Below are 23,685 nucleotides of genomic sequence, written 5' to 3' on the forward strand. Positions count from 1 at the left end.
CCAGCTACACGCTCCACCTGACACACGCCTCAAGGACAGTTTGGGGGCTGGAAACACAGAGCAGGCAAACACGTGAGCTGAGAGCTGTCTGAATAAACTGGGCCCTGCACACGCTCTGCTGCTGATGGCTCTCGCCTCCAGTCTCTGGCCTGGAAGCAGCTGCTGGAAGGTGGGCCTCAGGGACACAGGTGCGCTGCTGGCTCTGGGGATGCTGCCATGTTGTAGCTCTCTCCCGCCAGGGGCCGCCGGTGCCGGGCTGCACACTCAACACTTTGCCTTTATTATCTGTGAGTCCCCCCAGAGCTGGCTGCTGTCTTTCCCCCAGTGACCGATGGAGAAATTGAGGCCCGGAGGGGTGGCCACTCAGCTAGGGAGGATAAGCTGTCAATCTTCTAGGCAAAAACCAGTGAGTAAAAATAAAGTGTCAGAAGAATCAGAAAATAATTTTATCATAAAATGAGACTGATTTGGTGAAGTCTCAGGTAGCAAATGCTATATTCAATGAGCTTGGGGCTTAGGGTTGTGTTGATTTCTGAATTTGTTTGGTAATATGGTGAACCGTACGTCCAGAAAACACTGAACCTTTTTTTAAAAATCACGATGTCAGTGGGTTCTTTGGTTGTCGAATTTCACCTGCATATAATTGCCTCAAAGTGTAGGTACAGCATTTGAAACAAAATGAAAAAAAAATTAAACTGATAATGATGTTCTTGCTCTCTGAATAAACTCTGTTTTTAAATAGAATATACCAAGCATGGTAGTTTTAAAGACCAATCCTAATTTTGTGAAATACATTTTTATTTTTCTAAACTGGAAAAGAACTGTATGTCTGTCAAGGGCACTGAAGACAGGCAATGGAGAAACAGGTTTGATTTAATTTACCAAAAAAAAAAAAAAAGAAAAAAATTCCAAACTTGGTTATGGGTTTTTTTCCCCTTATAATTAAAACATATGTGTATTTTACATCTTTAATAATGAATAACTTTGGGAATAAATGTTTATTTTAGTTGAAAACGGTACAAAGACTAAAATATTAATGAGGGGGTCTAGAAAAAATTTGAGAGGCAGGGATGGAAATAGAATGATTTATCTTGAGAATTATCAGTACAAATATTAGTAACCACTAACATTGATTGAACGTTTACTGTGCTGGATAGTCTACTAAATCCTCAACACCTGTCCTTCTCAAATTGTAACATGTATAAGAATCATTTGGGGGAATTCCCTGGTGGTCCAGTGATTAGGACTCAGTGCTTTCACTGCCAGGGGCCCAGGTTTAATCCTTGGTCAGAGAACTAAGGTCCGACAAGCTGGAGGCACAGCCAAAAAAAACCAATCCTTTGGGGATCTTTAAAATGCAGATTTGCAGATTCTGTTTTAGTAGGTCTGGGGAGAAACCTGAGATTTTGCATTTCTAAGAAGCACCCAAGTGATGCAGATACCACTGTCTGGGTTTGTGAACCAAACTTTGGATAGCAAAGTTTTAGTTGGATCATCTCATTGAATTCTCACAGTAACTCGATGTACTATTAATGTCTCCATTTTGCAAATAGAGAAACTGAGTCCTAGGGAGATTAAGTGATTTGCCCAAGTAGTGGGGCTGGCATTCTGACTCTAAATCTACATTTTAAAATTAGAATCATCTAGCCAGTGGTTCTCAATTCTGGCTGCACATTAGACCCACCTAAAGAGCTTTTAAAAATACTGATGGCTCCACCATTTAAATCAGGTTCTCTAAGGATGGGGCCTAAGCATCAGTATTTATTTCGAGCTCCCCTGGTGATTGTAATGGGCAGTCAAGTCTGAGTACCACTGGTCTGCGTCAACCCCATTCTTTTACAAATAAGGCAATTGAGGCCCCCACCACAAAGAGTCAGTGTTTGTGACCAGGAACCCAGGTCCCCTGATTTAGTCAGTATCTGAATAAGAAGCCACTGTCATACAGGCTGGGGTTGGAGAGGGGGAGATGTTTATCTCTGTTGAAAAAAACCCTTAATTTAAACCTTATTAAACTATCAGCTAAGAAAAGCCTACAGGGCACTTACCATAAGACACTAAAGGGACTTCCCTGGCGGTCCAGTGGTTAAGACTCTGTGCTCCCATTGCAGGGGACACAGGTTCAATCCGTGGTCAGGGAACTAGATCCCACATGCTGCAACTAAAGACCCACCACAGCCAAATAAATAAGTAAATAGTTTTTAATAAAAGACACTAAAGAGGATCTAAAGTAATTTACTTTATTTTGAGGAAAAAGGGTACTTGACTGTTAAAAAAGCAGGATCAGAATGAGCCTCAGAAACCCAAAAGAATGTAAGGGGTGGTGGATATGCTGGGTCTTAGAACAATTCTTTTTTTTTTTAAATTAATTTATTTTATTTTTTATTTTTGGCTGCGTTGGGTCTTTGTTGCTGCATGCAGGCCTTCTCTAGTAGCGGCGAGAAGGGGCTACTCTTCGTTGCGGTGCGTGGGCTTCTCATTGCAGTGGCTTCTCTTGCTGTGGAGCACGGGCTCTAGGCGCTCGGGCTTCAGTAGTTGTGGCTTGCGGGCTCTAGAGCACACGCTCAGTAGTTGTGGCGCACGGGCTTAGTTGCTCCTCGGCATGTGGGATCTTCCCGGACCAGGGCTCGAACCCGTGTCCCCTGCACTGGCAGGAGGATTCTTAACCACTGCGCCACCAGGGAAACCCACCACAATTCTTCTAGTCTATACTGGGAGAAAATTAAAAAAAAAAAAAAGAACAACGAACTTTGTTGTTGGGCACAGTACTTTGATTGGGCACAGTAAGATTGTGTGACTATCTCAAGAAATTTCACACCTATCCCCAGTGTGCATAAGATCACCGATTTTGAAGATTTCTAGATTCACTAAGAAAAGTTTACACTATTTATGAAATGATTCATCCACTTATTCAACAAATACTTGTGAAGCACCTGCTATGTGCTAGACACTAGATCCTGAACATACGGCAGTAGACAAGACAGATATAGAGGTTACAGTCTGAGAAGGATGCTGCCCGTCCTAATGCTCTTGCCCTTGACTTCAAGGGGAGGAGGCATGTGACTTAGGCTTAGCCAGTCATTATACTCCATCCTCCTCACCATGTGATGGTTAAAGCTGGGCCAGTGAGAGTGTGTCCCTGAGATTATTATATTCAATACACCGAACCAGGAAGCAGGAGTTCTGTTTCTTCTCTGGGATTGCTATCTGGGCTAATAGAAGCTAAGGGTGTCTACAGCCATGTCTCATGCAACTTAGCATGGAAGAAGCCCTGTGAGAAGGGAGGGGATTGGGACCAGCTGCTGAGAGAGAGAGAGACAGAAATCCGATGACATAATTTGAATTCCTGTATCCAGAATCTATTCCACCTCTGTCCTTCCCAGATATGTGAGCTGATAAATTCCCTTTCTTACTTAAGCTTGTTCGAGTCAAATTTCTGTCATTTGCACCCAAAAGAGCTCTGACTCAGACTTACAGATTCACTGAATGAACAAGCAACATGAACCTCTGAGTTTTTCTAATACAGTGGCTCTCAGACTGTGGCCTCTGAACCGGAACCTCGGCCTCAGCTGGGAACTTGGGAGATGCAAATCCTGGAATCGTATCCCAAACTTACTGAATCAGTAAGTGTGGAGGAAGGGCCCAGACATCATTTTTTTTTTTTTTTTTTGCGGTACACGGGCGTCTCACTGTTGTGGCCTCTCTCGTTGTGGAGCACAGGCTCCAGACGCGCAGGCTCAGCGGCCATGGCTCACAGGCCCAGCCGCTCCGCGGCATGTGGGATCTTCCCGGACCGGGGCACGAACCCGTGTCCCCTGCATCGGCAGGCGGACTCTCAACCACTGCGCCACCAGGGAAGCCCCCAGACATCATTTTTAACAAGCCCTCCAGATGATTTCAATCCACACTAAAGTTTGAGAAACTGTTCTAATACAGCCCTTTCCGTAGATGTGAAACTAGAAGCCCAGAAAAGGGAGGTAATTTGCTAAAGTTCACAAAACTAGTCAGAGGTTGCTTTAGACCCTCTTAGTAATCCAGGGGCTGTAGGGTTTAAGAAAGGAGGGCCACTTGGAGTTTTGAGGGAAGTAAACACATGGATTGGCAAAGAGAAGGGGGAAAAATATTTTGGGTCAAATAATACAGTACGGTTGGAAACACTTGCTGTGTGTTTCCACAGGAGTTTGGAGAATGTCTTACTCATCTCTTGGCTCCCCAGCTGAGCCAACAATGTGTTCAAGCTCCATGGCCAATGGCAGGAATCCAGGAGAGTCCTTTCTATGTGCCAGCAAAGAGGAATTTCTTAGAAAAGCTACAGAAGTTACGCTACTATCACATTTCACTTTGTGGAGTGAAAGAATAAAGACGATGAAACAAAAAGCAGGGAACTTCAGTTATTCCTAAGAGTCCCACCTCTCCAGCTAGGAGAAAGGGATTTTATTGTTGTTCTCACCAGGGCAGAAGTTCCCCGGAGGGAAACTGGGCACCTAACCGGGTGACTTGGAGAATAACTTGCTTTTTTGGAACTTTTTTTTGTCAGGTGGAGGGAGAGAGCAGCAGTATTCCAGAGTGTCCCTGGAAACTATTGAGTAGCCTGCTTTCCGAAGATTTGCCCAGTCTGCCCTGGGGACGTGGTCTATCCAGAGGCAAACCTAAGAAAAGAGGAGGCCTGGCGCCATATGTATGAAGCCTTCTTCTTCTGTCCTTCTCCTCCTCTTGAGTATACAGATAAGCATAGGAGGGAGAAGAGCAAAGGATCAAGGGAAGTTTCTGGCACTACCAGTTTCAGAGAGTACAAGCTTTTAATAGCCAATATACACTTTTGCTTTGGTATATCTACTCAGGCAAGGCCAATGCCCTCCAGGAAGTTACCCGATAGGAAAACGAAAGCATCACCTCCTCTCATTAAAAAATCCATGATTCACACATTCATTCATTCATCAATTACTTATTAAATATCAACTATGTGTCAGGCACAGGTCTAGGCACTAGGGAAACAGCAGCAACAAAAATAGTAAAAAACTACAACAACAAAAACAACCTTGCCCTTATGGAACGTATGGAACTTTCCATCTTTTTGGGGAGAAAGACAGTAAACAAAACAAGCAAGTAACATGAGTTGGCTGGCAGTTAGTGCTATGGAGAAAAAATAAAACAGGGAAAGAGTAGAGACAGAGCTGGGGGTGGTGAAGAAGGGAGTTTGAAAGAATAAATAAATAGGGCGACCAGGGAAGGCCTCACTGGGATTCAGTGTGGCCTTGGTCATAAACCCTCAAGAAAGATCTCTTGAAGCTGGAAAAGACCCTGAGAAAGAGACTCAAACAACAGATCAAGAAATAATTTGATCAGGTAACTACTGATATCTACTATGGTATAGATGAGTGCTCATCAAATATTCCATGTACTTTCCTACATTTCCCAGCCTTCCCTGCATTAGGTTGGAGCCATAGGACTAGTAGTGGCCAATCGTTTGTGAGCAGAAGTGATATGGGGCTTCCCTGGTGGCGCAGTGGTTAAGAATCTGCCTGCCAATGCAGGGGACATGGGTCTGAGCCCTGGCCCGAGAAGATCCCACATGCCGCGGAGAAACTAAGCCCGTGTGCCACAACTACTGAGCCTGCGCTCTAGAGCCCGCGAGCCACAACTACTGAAGCCCTCGCACCTGGAGCCCGTGCTCGGCAACAAGAGAAGCCACCGCAGTGAGAAGCCTGTGCACCACAACGAAGAGTAGCCCCCGCCCACCACAACTAGAGAAAGCCTGTGCGCAGCAACGAAGACTCAACGCAGCCAAAAATAAATAAAAATTAAAAAAAAATCCTGTTTAAAAAAAAAAGAAGCGATAGGTATCATTTCTGGGCTGAGGAATTTAAAAGCCCAAGTGCTTCCTTCCCCTTCTCTTGCCTACCTTGGCCATCTTGGAGGCACATGCTCCTGGCTGATTGTCTACCCTCAACCCATTCCTCTCGTCTCCTCATTTTGTTTTCAGGCATTCATCCTTCCCTCATGCAGCCCGTGTGACTCAAGCTACACTGATCCCATCCTTAGCTGCAAAGTCAGTCTGCTGGGTCTAACCCAGTGGTTCTCTTAAGTGTGGTTCTCAGGCTAACGACATCAGCATTATTTGGGATCTTGTTAGAAATGTACAATCGGAAAAGTAAATTCTCAGCCCCCAACCCCTCCAGACTACTGAATCAGAAACTCTGGGGCTGGGGCCCTGCAATTTGTTTTTTAATAAGCCCTCCTGCTGATTCTGATGCAGGCTTATATTTGAGAACCACTTGTCCTCACCAATTATGTTAATCACATTCCCCTTGATAGTGATTGCTTCCTGAATCCAGGTTTAAGCCAGTCAGTGTCTGGCATTCCCCTGGCAGCTGAACTGGTCCAAAGGGAGTCATGTGATTTAAGTTGGCCCAAGTCAGACTGAAGAGAAGGCTATTGAAGCTACAGTTGAAGGAAGGTTTTTTTCCTTTCCTAAACTTTCTAGGACCCTGCTCCTTCCTTTACCCCTTTTGATGGACACGAGTGAGGTTGCCTTCTTTGCCGACCATGAGGGAAACTAGGCTGCGGGCAGAGCTGAAAGGATCACAGTGAAAAGGAGCCAGAATGCTTGCACTGTGCCTGTGCCCTGAAATAACACATTTCCTTATGATTTAAGCCAGTTGGATTTGTGGTTTCTTGTACTTATAGCCAAAAATGTCATAACTACAAAGAAGTTATGAGACCAAGGAAGTATGGGGCCAATGGGCATACCAGAAATATTCTAGGATGATGAAGGACGTATTTAGTTAACAGGCATTTTTTTTTTCACCAAGTTCTCAAACACTAGACCCAGCTAGAATAACTGTTATAACTTGGGAAAAAGCAATTTAGGACAAATAAAATGGAGCATTACTTCATGCACTGGGTCCCCAGGTGGTGAATTGACTAAAAATACACAACTAATTTTTTTTAAAAAGGAGGGGGACTTAAGTAATCTTCTTAAGTGAAATGAAAAAAAAGGAGTAATACACAAGATGAGCCCAGAATGTATTGTAGTTCCAGAAAGTAAGAAAGTGCTCCAAAAAGAATGGAACGCAGGAACCAGCCTGAAAGAACTCCCAGTGACTGAAGCCAAGACAAGTTGACAACAAAATAAATAATGATAGCATTGGATAATAAACCAGACTAAAGTAATTACCCGTGAGTCCATAATGATATAAATAAATAATTGAATAAGTAAAGAAATGGGAGAGAAGATACAGCTCTTCCCTATAGAAGAGTTCCAATGAATTAATGTAGAAGGAATGAATGGAAGAAATGGAAAAGCACTGTTAGAACACCACAGTAATCATCGTTGCAAGTGTGATCCACTGATGGATGCTAAAATTAATGGAAGAAGGTTTGAAGAGAAACAGGATATTTGTATAGTCTCAAAGTATCTTCCTCAAGGGAGAAAATGAACATAGGAGACAAACTAGGGTGTCACAGGGCTGTGTATGTCCAGGGTTTTCCCCTGAAATATACCCTGTGGTTTCAAACACAGGTAAACTGAGAGATTTGGTTTAAAATTGCATGGCCAGGACTTCATGGGTTCCTCCAAGAAACAGGAAGGGGGTCAGAGACCTTCAGTTAGGACTGAGTTGGATGAGGCCTGGCCCAAAGTGTTGTCCCCTGTGTTCTACTGAAGAACCCAAGGGGTTCGTCTTCCTCACCGCCCCCCCATCTCTACCCCAATGCCAAGGCTGCTCTCTGCAGGCAGGGCGGTGGTGAGTCGCACAAGCTAATGCCAGTGTGCAGATCTACTGGGATGCATTTAGTTTCCTCTGGATTTTCTGGTTGGTTATTTGTGTTGGCAGGGGGCCACACTCAGTTCCTCCCAAACTGGAACACATTCTCTGGAAGGGCTGGTCCCACCATTCTCATCTTGGTTGAGGCCAAAGTCTGGTTTCATTGTTCATTAAACTTCCATTTGTAATTTTCATTGAACAGAATGACAATCTGTCCAACTGTCTTCATTCAGTATTTCAACAAGAGAGAGTCTTTTTGCCTCCCACGACAGTGTGTGATTTACTTATCTCTTCCATTGTGCAATAGGTTCACCACCATCACAACTAGCGCAATGTCCTGGAGAAAATTTTGTTGTATCACACGGTGACTTCACTCACATCGTCAGTGACTGGTTTCTCACCTAAATCCACCACAGCCGACACCACAGAGGATAAGATCACATCACCAGAGACTTCTCTGGTCTGAATGTGAGTGCCTGGAGGGCTGGGATCACCTCTTGTCCATCTTCATCCTGCCCAGAGTCTGGCACATAGTAGATGGGATGGTCATCAGTGCAGTTCATCAAGTATGATGAACTACCTCTCCACTTCCTAGGTCCTTGTAGGGCTGCATTTCTCGGCCCTCTGTGCCTGGGTGCAACTATGTGAACAGTTCCAGCTGACGAGTTGGGAGCAGAAGTGTTGCACATCACTTCTGGGCTGCAGCACTGAAATGCTTGTGGTCCAGAACTCTCTTTTCCTTCTAGCTCAGCAACCAGCCGTGTTTGAGAAGGTGGCTCCTCAGTCAGCCTGGATCCCTGAGTGACTGGAGGAAGTAGAGCTCTCCGTTCCAACCTATAATGACAACACAGTGTAAGACATAAACCTTTGTTGCATTAGCCATAGAGATTTTGAGAGTTGTTTGTTACTGCAGCATAACCTAGGATATCCTCACTGATACTGTAGGCATTAAAAACAAATGTTTGTTGAATGAATGAATGACTTAAACCAGAAAGGATTTCTGAGCAGTGGTAGCTCCAGAATTTCTATAAAAGGGAAATTCAAACTTGGTAAGCTGATTACAATTTTGTGGGAAGTGGGGGCCGTGTTGGCTAGGGGACTTTTCTTGTTTTGTGTATATAGTACACTGTTTTTGTTAGATGCCTTTTATTTGGGGTGTTGGAGTGTTGATGGAGATTATGGGGGCCCAAAAGACCCCATGCCAACTCTTGGCACTACCCCTGGAGTTTAGATTGACCTTGTTACCTGCTATGTATTTTTTTTTTTTTTTTGCGGTATGCAGGCCTCACTGTTGTGGCCTCTCCCGTTGTGGAGCACAGGCTCCGGATGCACAGGCTCAGCGGCCATGGCTCACGGGCCTAGCCACTCCGCGGCATGTGGGATCTTCCCGGACTGGGGCACGAACCCGTGTCCCCTGCATCAGCAGGCAGACTCTCAACCGCTGCGCCACCAGGGAAGCCCCCCCCTTTTTTAACATCTTTATTGGAGTATAATTGCTTTACAATGGTGTGTTAGTTTCTGCTGTATAACAAAGTGAGTCAGCTATACATATACATATATCCCCATATCTCCTCCCTTTTGCGTCTCCCTCCCACCCTCCCTATCCCACCCCTCTAGGTCAAGCAACTTTTAATATGAGCTCTACATATATTAACTTTTTATTGAAGTAAAACATACATAGAGAAAAGTACACATATCATAGGTGAGCAGCTCAATGAATTTTCACAAACTTAACAGATCCATGTAAGTAGCACCCAGATCAAGAAACATTACCTGTACCCCATAAATCCTTCTTATCATCCTTATAATGGTTGATGCTTCCAGTCATCAACTCCCCAATGACCACCATTCTGACTTCTAACTTCACAGATTGGTTTTGCCTGTTTTATACTTTGTATAAATGGAACCACATACTATGTATGCTTTTGTGCCTGACTTCCTTCACTCAATATTGCTTATGAAGTCCATCTACGCTCAGCGTGGCAGTGGCTTGTGCATTCACTGTCTGGTATTCCATTTTGAGACTATACCACTGCAATGTTTTCAATCCATTCTACTGCTGATGCACATTTGGGTAGCTTCCAATCTGGGGCTATTACAAATATATGGCTATGAACATTCTCGTTCCTTTCCTCTGGTAGACATAGGCACTCATTTCTGTTGAGTATATACGTAGGAGGGGAATTGGGACATCAGGTAGTTGTGTGCTCAGTTTTAATCGATTCTGCCAAATAGCAGTGTATGAGATTTCTGGTGGCTCTACACAATGTGAAGTCTTTTCTAACATATGCAAGTGTTAAGTGAATGCAAATGGAAACAATTTAACCCTTTGGAATAGCATTCAATCTATTAAAATATACTATTTTACTCTTCATCACAGTTCTGCCTCCAACTTGTTATGTAACCTGGGTGAGCTTCCTGCCGTCCACTCCCCCTTAACCCAACCCTTTCCATTCATTTATCTAGCTAGAATGTTGTGAGTGTTAATAAACTGGTGTTTGCAAAACAAAATCAACCCCCTCCTGCAGAGCGGAGTATATATCTCACGGGTGTTGTGTTTAATATGGCAGAGCCAGACAGGGGTGTGCTCTGCAAATCTGCACTTTATAAACATCCTCTCCAAAGCTCTGAATGCAATTCAGAATCTAGAATTTTGTTTTACTGGTAAAGAAAAATGGAATATTCTCCTGTAGATTTTAACGAAAGAAAGAGAATGGTGCTTTGAAAGTGATAAAGCATCTTGCAAATATTGGAGTTAGTTGACTACAAAGAGGAGGGCTGGAGAGGGTAGTGTGGGGATGGTGTAAAAGGGGCCAGAGAGGGAATTCAGAGCGCTTTCCCCCCTGGCCTCTACAACCAATTCTTATTGTAGAACCAAGCTACGTTCCCCTGGGCCTCGGTTTTCCCATCTGTAACACTGGGTACTTTTGACAAGCTGGTTAGGTGATCTGTAAATCTTATCCGGATCTAGTTTTTATTCTAGAATGTGCAGAGGAAGGAGATGCTGACAGAAAAGGTAGAGGGGACCAGGGACAACTCACTTCATATACTACCCCCCACCCCCCAGCAGTCAGAGCGCTGGGGATCCCAGTTTCTAGGTATCTGGTGTACCAGGTAACCATGGAACCGAATTCGTTCTCAGGACCCTTTCCTTTTACCGACCTCTCCAAATCCCCCTCCAAGCGGTCTGACCTCTGCATCGGGAATATTGTGGCAGAGGGGCGACCTCGGGGTTCCCACCCATCACAGTGCACGGTGCTCAAAGTGGTGGGACACGCATTTGGGTACCAGGGCGACCCCTAAAGGTGAGCGGCTGGGTGTGGAGACTGGAGGCCCCTAGGAGCACGCCGAACCGGACGCGGGGCAGCGGAGGTGCTCGCGGTCCAGGGAGTCCAGAAGCGCCACGCGGGCCTCCGCAGGGTGGGGTGGGCCGCTCGGCCCGCGGACCCTACTTCTCTCCCCGCCCCGCAGCCAGGAACTCCCCCCGGCTTCGGGCGGTCGAGCTACTCGCTCACACCCTCCCCCCTCCGCGCCCCGCCCGCTCCCCACCTCCGCGTCCAGCCTCGCAGCTGCCGAGCGCCGGACGCGCCGGACGCGCCACGCCGCGCTGGGCCGCTGAAGAGCAGGCCGGCAAGCCGTCCGGGAGCGGCGGGGGCGGTGCCCAGCCCGCGGGAGGGAGGAGTAGGGCCGCGGCCCGAGCGAAAGGGAAAAAGGAGGGCTGGAGGGCGCCAGCAGCCAGCCCGTCGGCGGGGACCGGCAGGTAAGCGCGCGGCGCCGGGATGGGTCTGTCTTCCTCGGGTTCCTGAGACCCGGCCGGGGAGCCGCGGAGCTGGCGACCAGCGCGGGCGGCTCGGGCGCAGCGCCTGGACCTGAAGTGCGACGGGACGGCGGGGCGAACGCTCCCTCCGCCCGACTGCGGCTCTGAGCCGGGGCCCTGGGCCGCCCTGAAAGGCGGAGGCTGAGGGCCGAGCTCCGGGAGCTGGCACACCGACCGTGGGAGAGTGCGCGCCGTGGGAAAGGGGGCTCTGGCGACGCGTTCTCCGAGGGAGAGGGGCGTGTGTATCCAAAAGCTTAGCACGGGCTCCAGCTCTCCCCACCCCTCCGCGAAAAAGAGCCACGAGCTTTATTCGCGCGGGCGGTCTAGACCCGCCTGGTGGGGACTCAGTTTGCCGCGCCGCGCAGTGGAGGCGGCGGAGCCTGCGGAGCGCGGACGCGACCCGGGCCCCAGACGGCTTGGCGCGGCAGCGTCTGTCTGGACGCAGAGCAGGTGGCTAAGGGCGCGGCGGGATGGAGCGGCAGCCAGGAGCCTGAGGATGGGACAGGAGACTGGAGGTCTCGGGTGAGCGCTTTTCGACAGGGACTTGCCATTTCAAGGCTCCGGATCTATATACGTTTCAGGTGAGGAGAGAGAGCGCTGACGGCCTCCTGAGAGCCAGATGAGGCAGGCAGCAGAGGTTTGTTCCGTGGCTGCTTCGACAGTGACACTTATTTGTATGTACCGTCCACATGAATTCCCTGGGGATCTTGTAAAACTACAGATTCTGATTCAGTAGGTCCGGCCGGGGTGGGGCCCGACAGTCTGCATTTCTGACAGGCTCTCAGACGCTGCTGCTGCTGCTTCATGGATCACACTTTACACGGCAGGCCCTGCAGAAATACTTTTTGTCCAACAGGCTGAAAACCTTAGGAAAACTGGGACATTGGGAGAGGAGGTCCTAAGACTTTACAATCCCACCTCCACCCCAAATACACACATTAAAACGATTGCTACTCATTTAGTAGCAAAATGCTTTACTCTTACTGGGTTACCAGCCAAATACATTATCTGATAGTAGAGCTGGCTTCATGGGCATGCAACCTGTATTTGGTTTAATATTCTGCTGTTGCCGTCGAAATTCTGAATAATTTCGCATTTTTATTTTGCACTAAGCCCCATAAATTATGTAGCTGATCCGTAGGCAGAAAAAGGACCCATTTCTTTGATCAGTGTTCGGAGCTGGTGGGTGATGGAGAGTGAAGGTTTGTTAAGCAAAGACTAGCTAGATGTTGCAGTTCCTTCCATCTTTCTCAACTTCTTTTCAGCTATCTTAAGAGATAAGCCTATGAGTATAATTTCAGTTCTACATGGTATGACAATATTTATTTTAAAAATAATATTAATAATTTAGTAAGAGCTTATTTATTTATTTATTTTATTAATTTTTTTTTGGCGGCACGCGGGCCTCTCACTGTTGTGGCCTCTCCCGTTGCGGAGCACAGGCCCCGGACGCGCAGGCTCAGCGGCCATGGCTCACGGGCCTAGCCGCTCCGCCGCATGTGGGATCTTCCCGGACCCGGGGCACGAACCCGTGTCCCCTGCATCGGCAGGCAGACTCTCAACCACTGCACCACCAGGGAAGCCCCAAGAGCTTAATTATTAATACAATTAAGTTCGATGTTGTAATAGTTTGTGAATTGAGTGGCAAAGGCGTGTGCTATTTTCAAATGATTTGGGGAGTTTTAGTGTCCCAAAGTTTTGCTTACTTAAGATCTAAAATGAGCTGGACATTGCTAAATTGGCTGCTTTTTTCAGCTCAAATGCAAAGCTGGAAAATAAAAAGTGGCCAAATTTTGAAGCTGTTCAGGGGTATTGCTTTACAGGGCCTCAGTGTGACGCCAGCCCCTATCGGATTCCCTCTGCTTTTATCATTCCCACATCCCTGCAAGGTGACTTTCATTAAAAGGGGGATAGAGCAGACTTTGCTATTGAAAAACACTAAAGAAATGCAGGGCCAGCATTAGTGTTTTTTGTGAGTAATTCTTGCCCCAAACCCACAGATTCCAGGTGTGTGTACTTTTCTAGAGAAAAAATAAAAAATGTTGGAGACACAGAAAAGAAAAAAAAAGGAACTTTAATTATGGGTATGATTTTGTTCAGCAGAGGGAGGAAAAAGCCTGGGAAATGGCATTTCATTGGCGGGTTTGGCAGGCAAAGGAGAGCTGCTGTGTTTCTGGTACCATGAGCAGCCTTCCAGAAATGGCAAAGTGAGTTTGCTCAGGTGTTAGGGAGAGCCAGTAAGGAAGCTGCACTTCCACGGCTAACGTGGTCATTCTGGGTGCTCCACTGTGGCTGTGGTGTGCCTGAGGCTGGTTGGGGACTCAGCGAGGGGGACATCACCGTGAGGTTCCTAGTGCTTTCACAGCGTACATGAAACTGACAAACACATTTTTCCATTTTGCTGCCTGAGAGTGCCAAGTCAGTTCAAATACACGCTACAAACTGGGAAGAGCACCATTACATTGAAAAAGAAAGAGAGAGCTGGGGGTGGGCGGGAGGGGAAGAATGCATTTCTGTGGTGGTAATAATTCTGAAGATAGAAAGGAGAGATTCTGCCTTTAGTAAAAACCTGGGAGCCGCCTTTTATGCCTCACTGAGAAAGGCCTTCGCTACCTCAAGATAGAGGAAAACAGTTTTTCTGCTAAAATGTTCATGGTGTTAAAAATACATGGGTCTTTAATCCCCATGGAAATTATCTGGGGGTTGTGGTGTGCGGTGGGAGATGTTGGACGTTAAGAAATGGGGTAAACATTTGGGAAAAACTGTCATAAAATAAATCCCCTCAATCAAAGTCTGTGAACAGTGTGTTCCATTTTATAAATCTGCTTAATTCTTGAGCCGATTCCATGTTTTAAAAATTGAAGTACAATTGTAAAGCAATTATACTCCATTAAAGATGTTAAAAAAAATTGAAGTACAGTTTATTTACAATAACATTCACCCTTTTTAGTGTACAGTTCTGTAAGCTTTGACAAATACATGTAGTCATGTAACCACCACCATGGTCAAGATATAGAAGAAGTCCATCACTCCAGAAAGTTCCTTATTGACGCTTTGTAGTCAACCCCTCCCGCCACTCTCAGCCCCTGGCAACCACTGATTTGTTTTCTGTCCCTATAAATTTGTCTTTTACAGAATGTCCTGTGAATGGATTCATACATGATGTAGCCTTGTGAGTCTGGCTTCTTAAACCTGGCATAATGCATTTGAGAGTCACCCGTGTTGTGTGAATCAGTAATTTGTTCCTTTTTATTGCTGAGTAATATTCCACAGTTTGTCCATTTACCAACTTTTGGTGATTATGAATAGGGCCAATGTAAACGTTCATACAGCTTTCTGTGTGAACATAAGTTTTCATTTCACTCCAGTAAATACCTAGAAGTAGGATTGCTGTATTGTGTGGTAAATTTAACTTGATAAGAAACTGCTGAACTTTTCCGAAGTGGCTACACCAGCGTGCACTCCCACCAGCGATGTATGAGGGGTCCTGTTGCTTGGCATCCTTGCCAGCCCTTGGTATTGTCAGCTTATTTTATTCCATCCATTCCAGTAGGTTTGTGGTGGCATCTCTGTCGTTTTAGTTTGCGCTTCCCTGATAACTAATGATGTTGAGCATCTTTTTGTATGCTTTTTGGTCATTTGTATATCTTCTATGAAATGTCTGTTTTTTTTTATTGTATTGTGTGTCATTATTGAATCGTAAAAGTTCTGCATACATCTGCACACAAGTTCTCTGTCAGATATATGTATTGCAAACATTTGCTTTTAGTCTGTGGCTTGCCTTTTCATTTTCTTTATTTTTAAAAAAAATTGTGCTAGGGAATACCTAACATGAGGTTTACCCTCTTAACAAATTTTGAAGTGTCCAATACAGTATTGTGAACTATAGGTATGGTGTAGTACAGTGGATAGCTAGAACTTTTTCATCTTGCGTGACTGAAACTTTGTACCCTTTGAACAGCAGTTCCCCATTTCCCCCTCCTTCCAGCCCCTGGCAACCACCATTCTACTCTCTGTTTCTGTGAGTTTGACTATTTTAGTTGACTCATATTTAGTTGACTCATATAAGTGGAATTAATGATTTTTTTTTTTTGAAGAGCACAAGTTTTAAATTTTGTTAAGGTCTAATTTATCAGGTTTTTTTCTTCTATGAATAGCACTTTTAGTAACCTGTCTGATAAATCTTTGTCTACCTCACATTTACCAAGATTTTCTCTTGTGCCACCATCTAGACATTTTATAGTTTTATCTTTTATATGTAGGTTTATGACTTCATTTTTTAAAATTAATTAATTTATTTTTGGCTGTGTTGGGTCTTCATTGCTGCACGCGGGCTTTCTCTAGTTGTGGCGAGCGGGGGCTACTCTTCATTGCGGTGGCCTCTCTTGTTGTGGAGCACAGGCTTCAGGTGCACGGGCTTCAGTAGTTGTGGCGTGTGGGCTCAGTAATTGTGTCTCATGGACTCTAGAGTGCAGACTCAGTAGTTGTGGCGCACGGGCTGAGTTGTTCTGTGGCATGTGGGATCTTCCTGGACCAGGGCTCGAACCTGTGTCCCCTGCATTGGCAGGCGGATTCTTAACCATTGCACCACCAGGGAAGTCCCACGACTTCATTTTGAGTTAATTTTTGTATGCGTCAAGGTTCACTCTTTTCCATATAGATAGTTGCCAATTGTTGCAACACTATTTGTTGAAAAGACTGTACTTTTCCCTCATTGTATCGCCTTGGCCCCTTTGTCAAAAATGAATTTACTGAGTATGTGTGGGTTTAATTTTGAACTCTCTTTTGTTCCATCGATCTGTACATCTGTCCTTATGCCTATACCACACTGTGTAGGTGTTACACATTCTTCTTTTTTTTAAATAAGAGGGTATTGTGTTGTTGTTTTTTTAAATTTTTTTTGTTTCTTTTTTTATTTTTTGGTCACAGTGCATGACATGTGGGATCTTAGTTCCCCAACCAGGGATGGATCCTGCACCCCTTGCATTGGAAGCTTGGAGTCTTAACCACTGGACTGTCAGGGAAGTCCCACACATTCTTGTTAGGTGAATTCCTAGACTGTTTTGTTTGTAATTTGTATTGCTTTTAGAAATTGTATCCTTTTTTGCCCATTTCATTTTATTTTATTTTATTTTATTTATTTATTTATTTATTTATTTATTTATGGGCTGCTTTGGGTCTTCCTTGCTGCGTGGGCTTTCTTTAGTTGCGGTGCGTGGGCTTCTCGTTGCCGTGCGGTGGCTTCTCTTATTGTGGAGCATGGGCTCTAGGTGCGCAGGCTTCAGTAGTTGTGGCTCACAGGCTCTAGAGCACAGGCTCAGTAGTTGTGGCGCACAGGCTTGGTTGCTCCGTGGCATGTGGAATCTTCCCGGCCCAGGACTCGAACCCGTGTCCCCTGCATTGGCAGGCGGATTCTTTTTTTTTTTTTTTTTTTTGCGGTACCGGGGCCTCTCACTGTTGTGGCCTCTCCCGTTGCGGAGCACAGGCTCCAGACGCGTAGGCTCAGCAGCCATGGCTCAGGGGCCCAGCCGCTCCGCGGCATGTGGGATCTTCCCAGACCAGGGCACGAACCCGCGTCCCCTGCATCGGCAGGCGGATTCTCAACCACTGCACCACCAGGGAAGGCAGGCGGATTCTTAACCACTGCGCCACCAGGGAAGCCGCCCCCCATTTTATTTTGTTGTGACTATACTATTGTATAGACAGGTTTTTAAATTTTTTTGTAGGTCTAGCATATTCAAGCCATGTTACTGAACTTTCATTAGTTCTCGTAGTTTTTCAGTCAATTTTCTTGAATTTTAAAGGTCGACAGTCAAACGGGCTGCAAATGGCAATGGTATAGGGGCCCCTCCCCGCCCCCAATATTTTTTCCTCTGTTTGTCTGGTCTCCTTAGTGGCTAGGCTGCCCTGTAGAGCAGTGTTGAGGAGTAGTATCTGACTCAGGTGGGAACGCTTCTCATAGCTTACCACTAGGTATTCTGCTTGCTGTGGAGTTCTGGCAGTTACCCTTATTAGTTCCTTCAGGAGATTTTCTTTCCATTTTTAGCTTTGAAATGTTCTAAAATTTAATTTTCAAATTTCTTGTTCTGCTTGGTCTTTATTTTTGTTTTCATTGAAAGCCTAACAGTTTAGAGGTGAGTCAGTCTTCCCAGCTTTGGGAGGTCATATTTTGATCTTCTTCCCTGGAGAAGAAGATAGTGTAGCAGAAGTCAATTCATTTTATTTAGACTAGGAAGAAACTACCTTTGGAGCTTTTTTTATAATGTTCTCATTTGGGGGGGGATGCCAGGTACAGCGAGGAAGGGAGAGAATAAAGGAACAGTTTATATATAAATAAATATCTTATGTATAAGTAAGATAAGGTAGCTTTTTGTAGTGTTTTTCAAACTTTCCTGCCCACCATTCACAGTGAAAAGTTTAGATCTCAACCCAGTATGAACATACCTGTATATAATTGAAACGGAATCTCACGAAGTATTATGCATTTTTCCTCTGTGCAGTGTATTCTGAAAATTTCAGTTCTCTTCCATCTGTTCTACTTCATTTAAAAATGATGATCATGACCCTCTGCATTGATTTGACACTCTTTCATATAACCCTGTTTTGTAAAACTGTTCATTTAGGTTCTAAGCCCCCAAACTGCTGAACTGTGTCCAGGACAGATTCATTTTATATCAGATCCTGTTATGATACAAAGTGAGTTCATTTTTAATACCCTGAGATAGTGGTAGCTACCCAGATTTTTCTCTTGAATTAGGATATAGCCTCTAACCCAGTCTCCCAGCACCCACTCTTGACCCCAGAGAATTGCCAGTAAAGGCAGTCTTGTAAATCCACTTGCTCAAAGCCTCTAACAGCCTCTGCCACATTTACACTAACCCCCCAGCTGCTCCCTGTAGCCTCTGAGGCCCTATATGACTTTTATCTCAATCTTCCCACACTTCTCCAGATACACCAGCCTTCTTGCTATTCATCACCCAAGCCAAGCATTTTCCTGCTTCCCAGCTTTAGTATTTGCGGTGCTACCTGCCTGGAGCACCATTTCACCAGATAATCACATAACTTGTCCCTCTGTTTCATTTGGGTCTTCTCTAACCCTCATTCTAAATCAGCATTCCTACCATTATAAATGTCCACCCCCTCATCCCACTTTTGTTTTCTTGTAACACTATTATCTGCAGTTATATTATTTAGTTATTCGTTCACTGATTCCATGTCCTTTTTTTCCCTGCTAGAATACAGGAGGGCAGGGACTTTGTGTATCTTGCTCACAGTTGTATTTTCAGGACCTAGAACAGTGGGACATAGTAGGTGCTCAATAAATATTTGTTGAATGGATGAATGAGTACACCTAGAATCTAGAAGAAAGCAGGCACTAATCCTAAGAGAAATTCAAATTCAGTTTTGGTGTGGAAATTTCTTTAGGTTAAGCATAGAGTATATTTTATTATTTTTTAAAATTTATTTATTTTTAGAGTATATTTTAATGTAAGTCATTAATCAACAGACATCTGGTATCCACTACATTTCTGACTCTGATAATAATAATGATAACTAACAGCTAATATTTATTGGGCAGGCAGTGCTCAATTTACATATATTAACTCATTTAACCCTCCCATCCTCTTGGGGCAGGTACTATTATTATCATTTTACAGAGGAGGAAACTGAAGCACGGAGAGGTTAAATACTTTGTCCAAGGTCATGCAAATGGTAGGCAGTAGATCCAGGGTTTGAACACAGACCATCTGATTTCAGAGCCTGTGTTTATTTATTTATTTATTTATTTATTTATTTATTTTTTGCGGTATGCGGGCCTCTCACTGTTGTGGCCTCTCCCGTTGCGGAGCACAGGCTCCGGACGCGCAGGCCCAGCGGCCATGGCTCACGGGCCCAGCCGCTCCATGGCATATGGGATCCTCCCAGACCGGGGCACGAACCCGCATCCCCTGCATCGGCAGGCGGACTCTCAACCACTGCGCCACCAGGGAGGCCCAGAGCCTGTGTTTATTTTTTATTGAAGTATAGCTGATTTACAATATCATATTAGTTTCAGGTATATAACATAGCGATTCAGTATTTTTACAGATTATGCTCCATTAAAAGTTATTACAAGGTAATGGCTATAATTCCCTGTGCTATACACTACATCCTTTTTGCTTATCTATTTTATATGTAGTAGTTTGTATCTTTTAATCCCATACCCCTAACTTGCCCCTCCCTCTTCCCTCTCCCCAGCTGTAACCACTAGTTTGTTTTCTATATCTGTGAGTCTTTTCTGTTTTGCTATATACATTCATTTGTATTATTTTTTAGATTCCACATATAAGTGATATCATACCGTATTTGTCTTTCTCTGTCTGATTTATTTCACTGACCATCAACAGATGAATAGATAAAGAAGTGGTGTGCGTATACATACACACACACGCGCGCACACACACACACACACACACACACACACACACACACAGAGGAATATTACTCAGCCATGAAAAAGAATAAAACTCTGCCATTTGCAGCAACGTGGATGGACCTAGAGCCTGTGTTCTCAACCACAGTGCTCGTAGGAGCAAGGAGCATACACAATTCCTGATCTTTATAAACATGTAATGTTATGGTTAGAAGTAAAACAATTACTTTCAATGTTGATAAGGAGACCAACATTTGGTAGACAGTTCAGTTGAATTAGTAGGATGGATCTTACAAGCCTGATTAGTAGGATGAATCTTAACAAGCCTGATCCAGATTCTTGGGTCATCTGCCTACCACTGCTGTTGTCTTCTTCTTGTCCTGATATGGGTATCATTTGGGGGTCAGCAGGTCTTTCTATATATCAGTCCAATGCAAAGGCCCTTCTTAAGTGGGAAATATGAATTCAAGAGTCAATTACCTTCAGTTTCTCTGCGTGCGAGCTAGTTAATAGTACCTGATAAGGGTCCTTTTATCTAGGTTGGAGACAGTCCTTTAAATGCTGCCTTTTCCGGTATGCATAATCTCCTGGTTGCAGGTCAGGGGGCATCTGATCTTCATCCAAAGATAGATTGCTGTGATAAGCTTCAGAAACAAACTTCGAGTGTTCTTTTAATAATTCAATTAAACTTTCCAATAATATAACGTAACAACAAGGAGCTATCTGGGAAGTGAGGCTTAAGCAGTAAATACAGACCTCAATTAACAAACCTAGAATTTAATACTCACTGAAACAATCTTTTTCTCTCTAAAATTATCCTAATTTCTACCAAATATAGCCAAATTAAGACATTTGTTTGCAGATTAAGTCTGGCTAATTGACCAAATAGGCTCTTTTAAATTGGCTCTGCTGGAACTTTTCATAAGGAATCTCGGGTCGAACTTTTAAAAGGCCTCTCCAGGCTGGGAAATCCATGGCAAGGTCTAGCCAGATTCCGGCTGTGATATGTATAGATTTGGGTGAATTCCTCTCTTCTTGAGGTCCACCAAACATCTTGAGATTCTTGTACATGTCAGGAGGTGACCTTCCTTATTCACCTGATAAGGCTTCTGGGAACGTAAGAGTTTCCATTTTCTGGAGGGATTTGGTAGAGAGAAAATATAAATGTTTCGATTCCGCTTACGAAGGTATAATTTACCAAGTTGCTGTAAGCCAAAATTACCCCGAGGGGAAAGGTTTCCTTATATCTGGAAAACACAGATTAAAAGCCAGTAGTAATATTTCAGACAAAAACCATGCAAATTATGATCATATTCACCAGTTCACTCAGTCCAATGTAACGAATCCTTTTTGTTAACAGTTTTATGAAGCCGTCAGGTTTTCTGTTAGGATTCTTTAAATTTCTTACCTTGTTCAGCAGTATGGTCTGAAAGTTATTAGAAACCTGTACTTGTCAGAAAGTCCTTTCTATGAATCTTGAAGATGAAACATTTTTGCAAAAGGATCAGAGTAAAACAATAACTGTCTATGAATGACAAAAAAACTTAAAAAGGCATGGTTAAACACATGATTACAATGCCATTGACAAAGAAACTTGATTACTGCTGTGACATACAACATTTTAAGATGATAACTAGAATTATGACTGATACCATTTTACTAGAATGTATTCAAATTTTAGGAATTCCATATAATTTCTAGTATATCTATATTAATAACATTTACCCATACAATATAACTTAAGGTTTATCCCTCATTTGACAATGCTTCCTATGTAATTTAACATACCAAGCAAGCCTAATTAGTTTAATATTTCTCTTTGATATGCCTTAGGGGCTCTTTGGAAAACTCAAAGTTAGCTAGAGGTCAACGGACTTTAATTAGAATTTGATCTTTGGGAAGTTTGTCAAAAATATTGAAAAGTTTCAAAACACTTGGTCAAACACATAGGTCACTGGGAAACAATACTTGTTCACTTAACCAAAGTGACAATAAAAGATTTCAAAAGCAAATACAGAATGTAACAACAAATTACTTAAAAGGTAAAGAAAATTTACACTCTGATATCAAAAGCAGCTCAATAGTCCAAAAAACTTTGTTTTCTTAACAGAGGGAAAACCAAACTCCAGTCTTGTACCAGCTTACTTTTTTTTGTGTGTGTGGTACGCGGGCCTCTCACTGTTGTGGCCTCTCCCGTTGTGGAGCACAGGCTCCGGATGCGCAGGCTCAGCGGCCATGGCTCACGGGCCCAGCCGCTCCACGGCATGTGGGATCTTCCTGGACCGGGGCACGAACCCATGTCCCCTGCATCGGCAGGCGGACTCTCAACCACTGCGCCACCAGGGAAGCCCCCAGCTTACTTTTAATAACAAAATCAAGTTACTTAATTAAATTCAATCTAATCTTATCCAACCCTGACCATACACAAAACACTTTTCTCAGGGTTCATTTTTTACAAACCTTCCACAACTTTTTGTATCCATATTAATTTATCCCTTATTTTCTTTCCCATCCAGAAGCAATCAGCTCTAGGACAAAATTACCACTTTTTTCCCTTAGCAAAATGTATTTCTATTCCTCATACCTTCTTTTACTGAAAACACACATCCTACTTTCCTTGCATACTGAAAAATTTCCCTTATTATTTCTAGTAGCTCTAATCACATATATATTAAAAATTTTTTTTAATTTTGGTTTTTATTCATTGTGAATATTTTTCCTTATAAATTTATTTATTTTATTTTTGGCTGCATTGGGTCTTCGTTGCTGCGCACGGGCTTTCTCTGGTTGCGGTGAGCGGGGGCTACTCTTTGTTGCGGTGCACGGGCTTCTCATTGCAGTGGCTTCTCTTGTTGCAGAGCATGCACTCTAGGCATGTGGGCTTCAGTAGTTGTGACACGCAGGCTCAGTAGTTGTGGCTTGTGGGCTCTAGAGCACAGGCTCAGTAGTTGTGGCGCACGGGCTTAATTGCTTTGCGGCATGTGGGATCTTCCTGGACCAGGGCTCGAACCTGTGTCCCCTGCATTGGCAGGTGGATTCTTAACCACTGTGCCACCAGGGAAGGCCTATCCTTTCTACTCTTGATGGGCCTTTGGTTTGTTTCTAGTTTTTGGCTTTTATGAATAGTGTTATGAGGATCACCCTTGTACATATCTTTTGATAAACACATGTGTGCATTACTACTCGGTAAATGCTGTATTCCCTCTACCCTTCTAGGTTCTTGGCTGAGACACTCCTGTAATAAAAAGACAGATTAACAGGAGAAAAACAAACAAGTTTAGTAACATATATACCTTCTGTATACATAGGAGAGACCCACGAAAACTGAGTAACTCCCCAAAATGGCCCAAGCCCCACCACCTTCAACACCATCTTCAGCTAAAGACAGAAGGAGATTTTGTGGAGCCGTGGTGGAGGAGGCCAGTTATAGGAATTATCAGGAAAAATACAGTAAACAAGGGTAAGGTTGTTATGCAGATTTAAGTCCATGCCTTCTCCATTGACAAGAGTTTCTAGAGCTTTAGAGTCACCCTTCTCTTCCTGGTACAGAAAGGGAGATAACTTTAAAGTGGAGATTTCCCTTATAAATGTAAATGTCTCTTACAAAAGGGTAACTTCTACTCGGTTTTCAGAGCTTCTCTTTTATGTGCTGTTTCTTAAAAATAATCAGCCTCAAGATAATTCTTATGCCA

At 44.0% G+C, this 23,685-nt stretch overlaps 1 protein-coding gene across 16 annotated transcripts in view; it reads left to right on the forward strand.

Moving 5' to 3' along the window:
- Positions 1-11,364: 11,364 nt before the first annotated feature.
- ADGRG2 (adhesion G protein-coupled receptor G2) overlaps positions 11,365-23,685 on the forward strand; it is a 110,665-nt gene continuing 98,344 nt past the window's right edge. For 14 of the 16 annotated variants that reach the window (XM_060086339.1, XM_060086340.1, XM_060086346.1 and 11 more), the window contains exon 1: positions 12,046-12,102. In XM_060086339.1, coding sequence (XP_059942322.1) covers positions 12,077-12,102 — 26 coding nt within the window. In that variant the 5' untranslated portion in view covers positions 12,046-12,076. Of the gene's footprint in view, positions 11,524-12,045; positions 12,103-23,685 lie in introns of those variants that run through there. The other 2 variants (XM_060086343.1, XM_060086355.1) reach the window with 1 other exon arrangement.

Source organism: Mesoplodon densirostris, chromosome X, assembly GCF_025265405.1.
Source record: "Mesoplodon densirostris isolate mMesDen1 chromosome X, mMesDen1 primary haplotype, whole genome shotgun sequence".
NCBI classification, from domain to species: domain Eukaryota; kingdom Metazoa; phylum Chordata; class Mammalia; order Artiodactyla; family Ziphiidae; genus Mesoplodon; species Mesoplodon densirostris.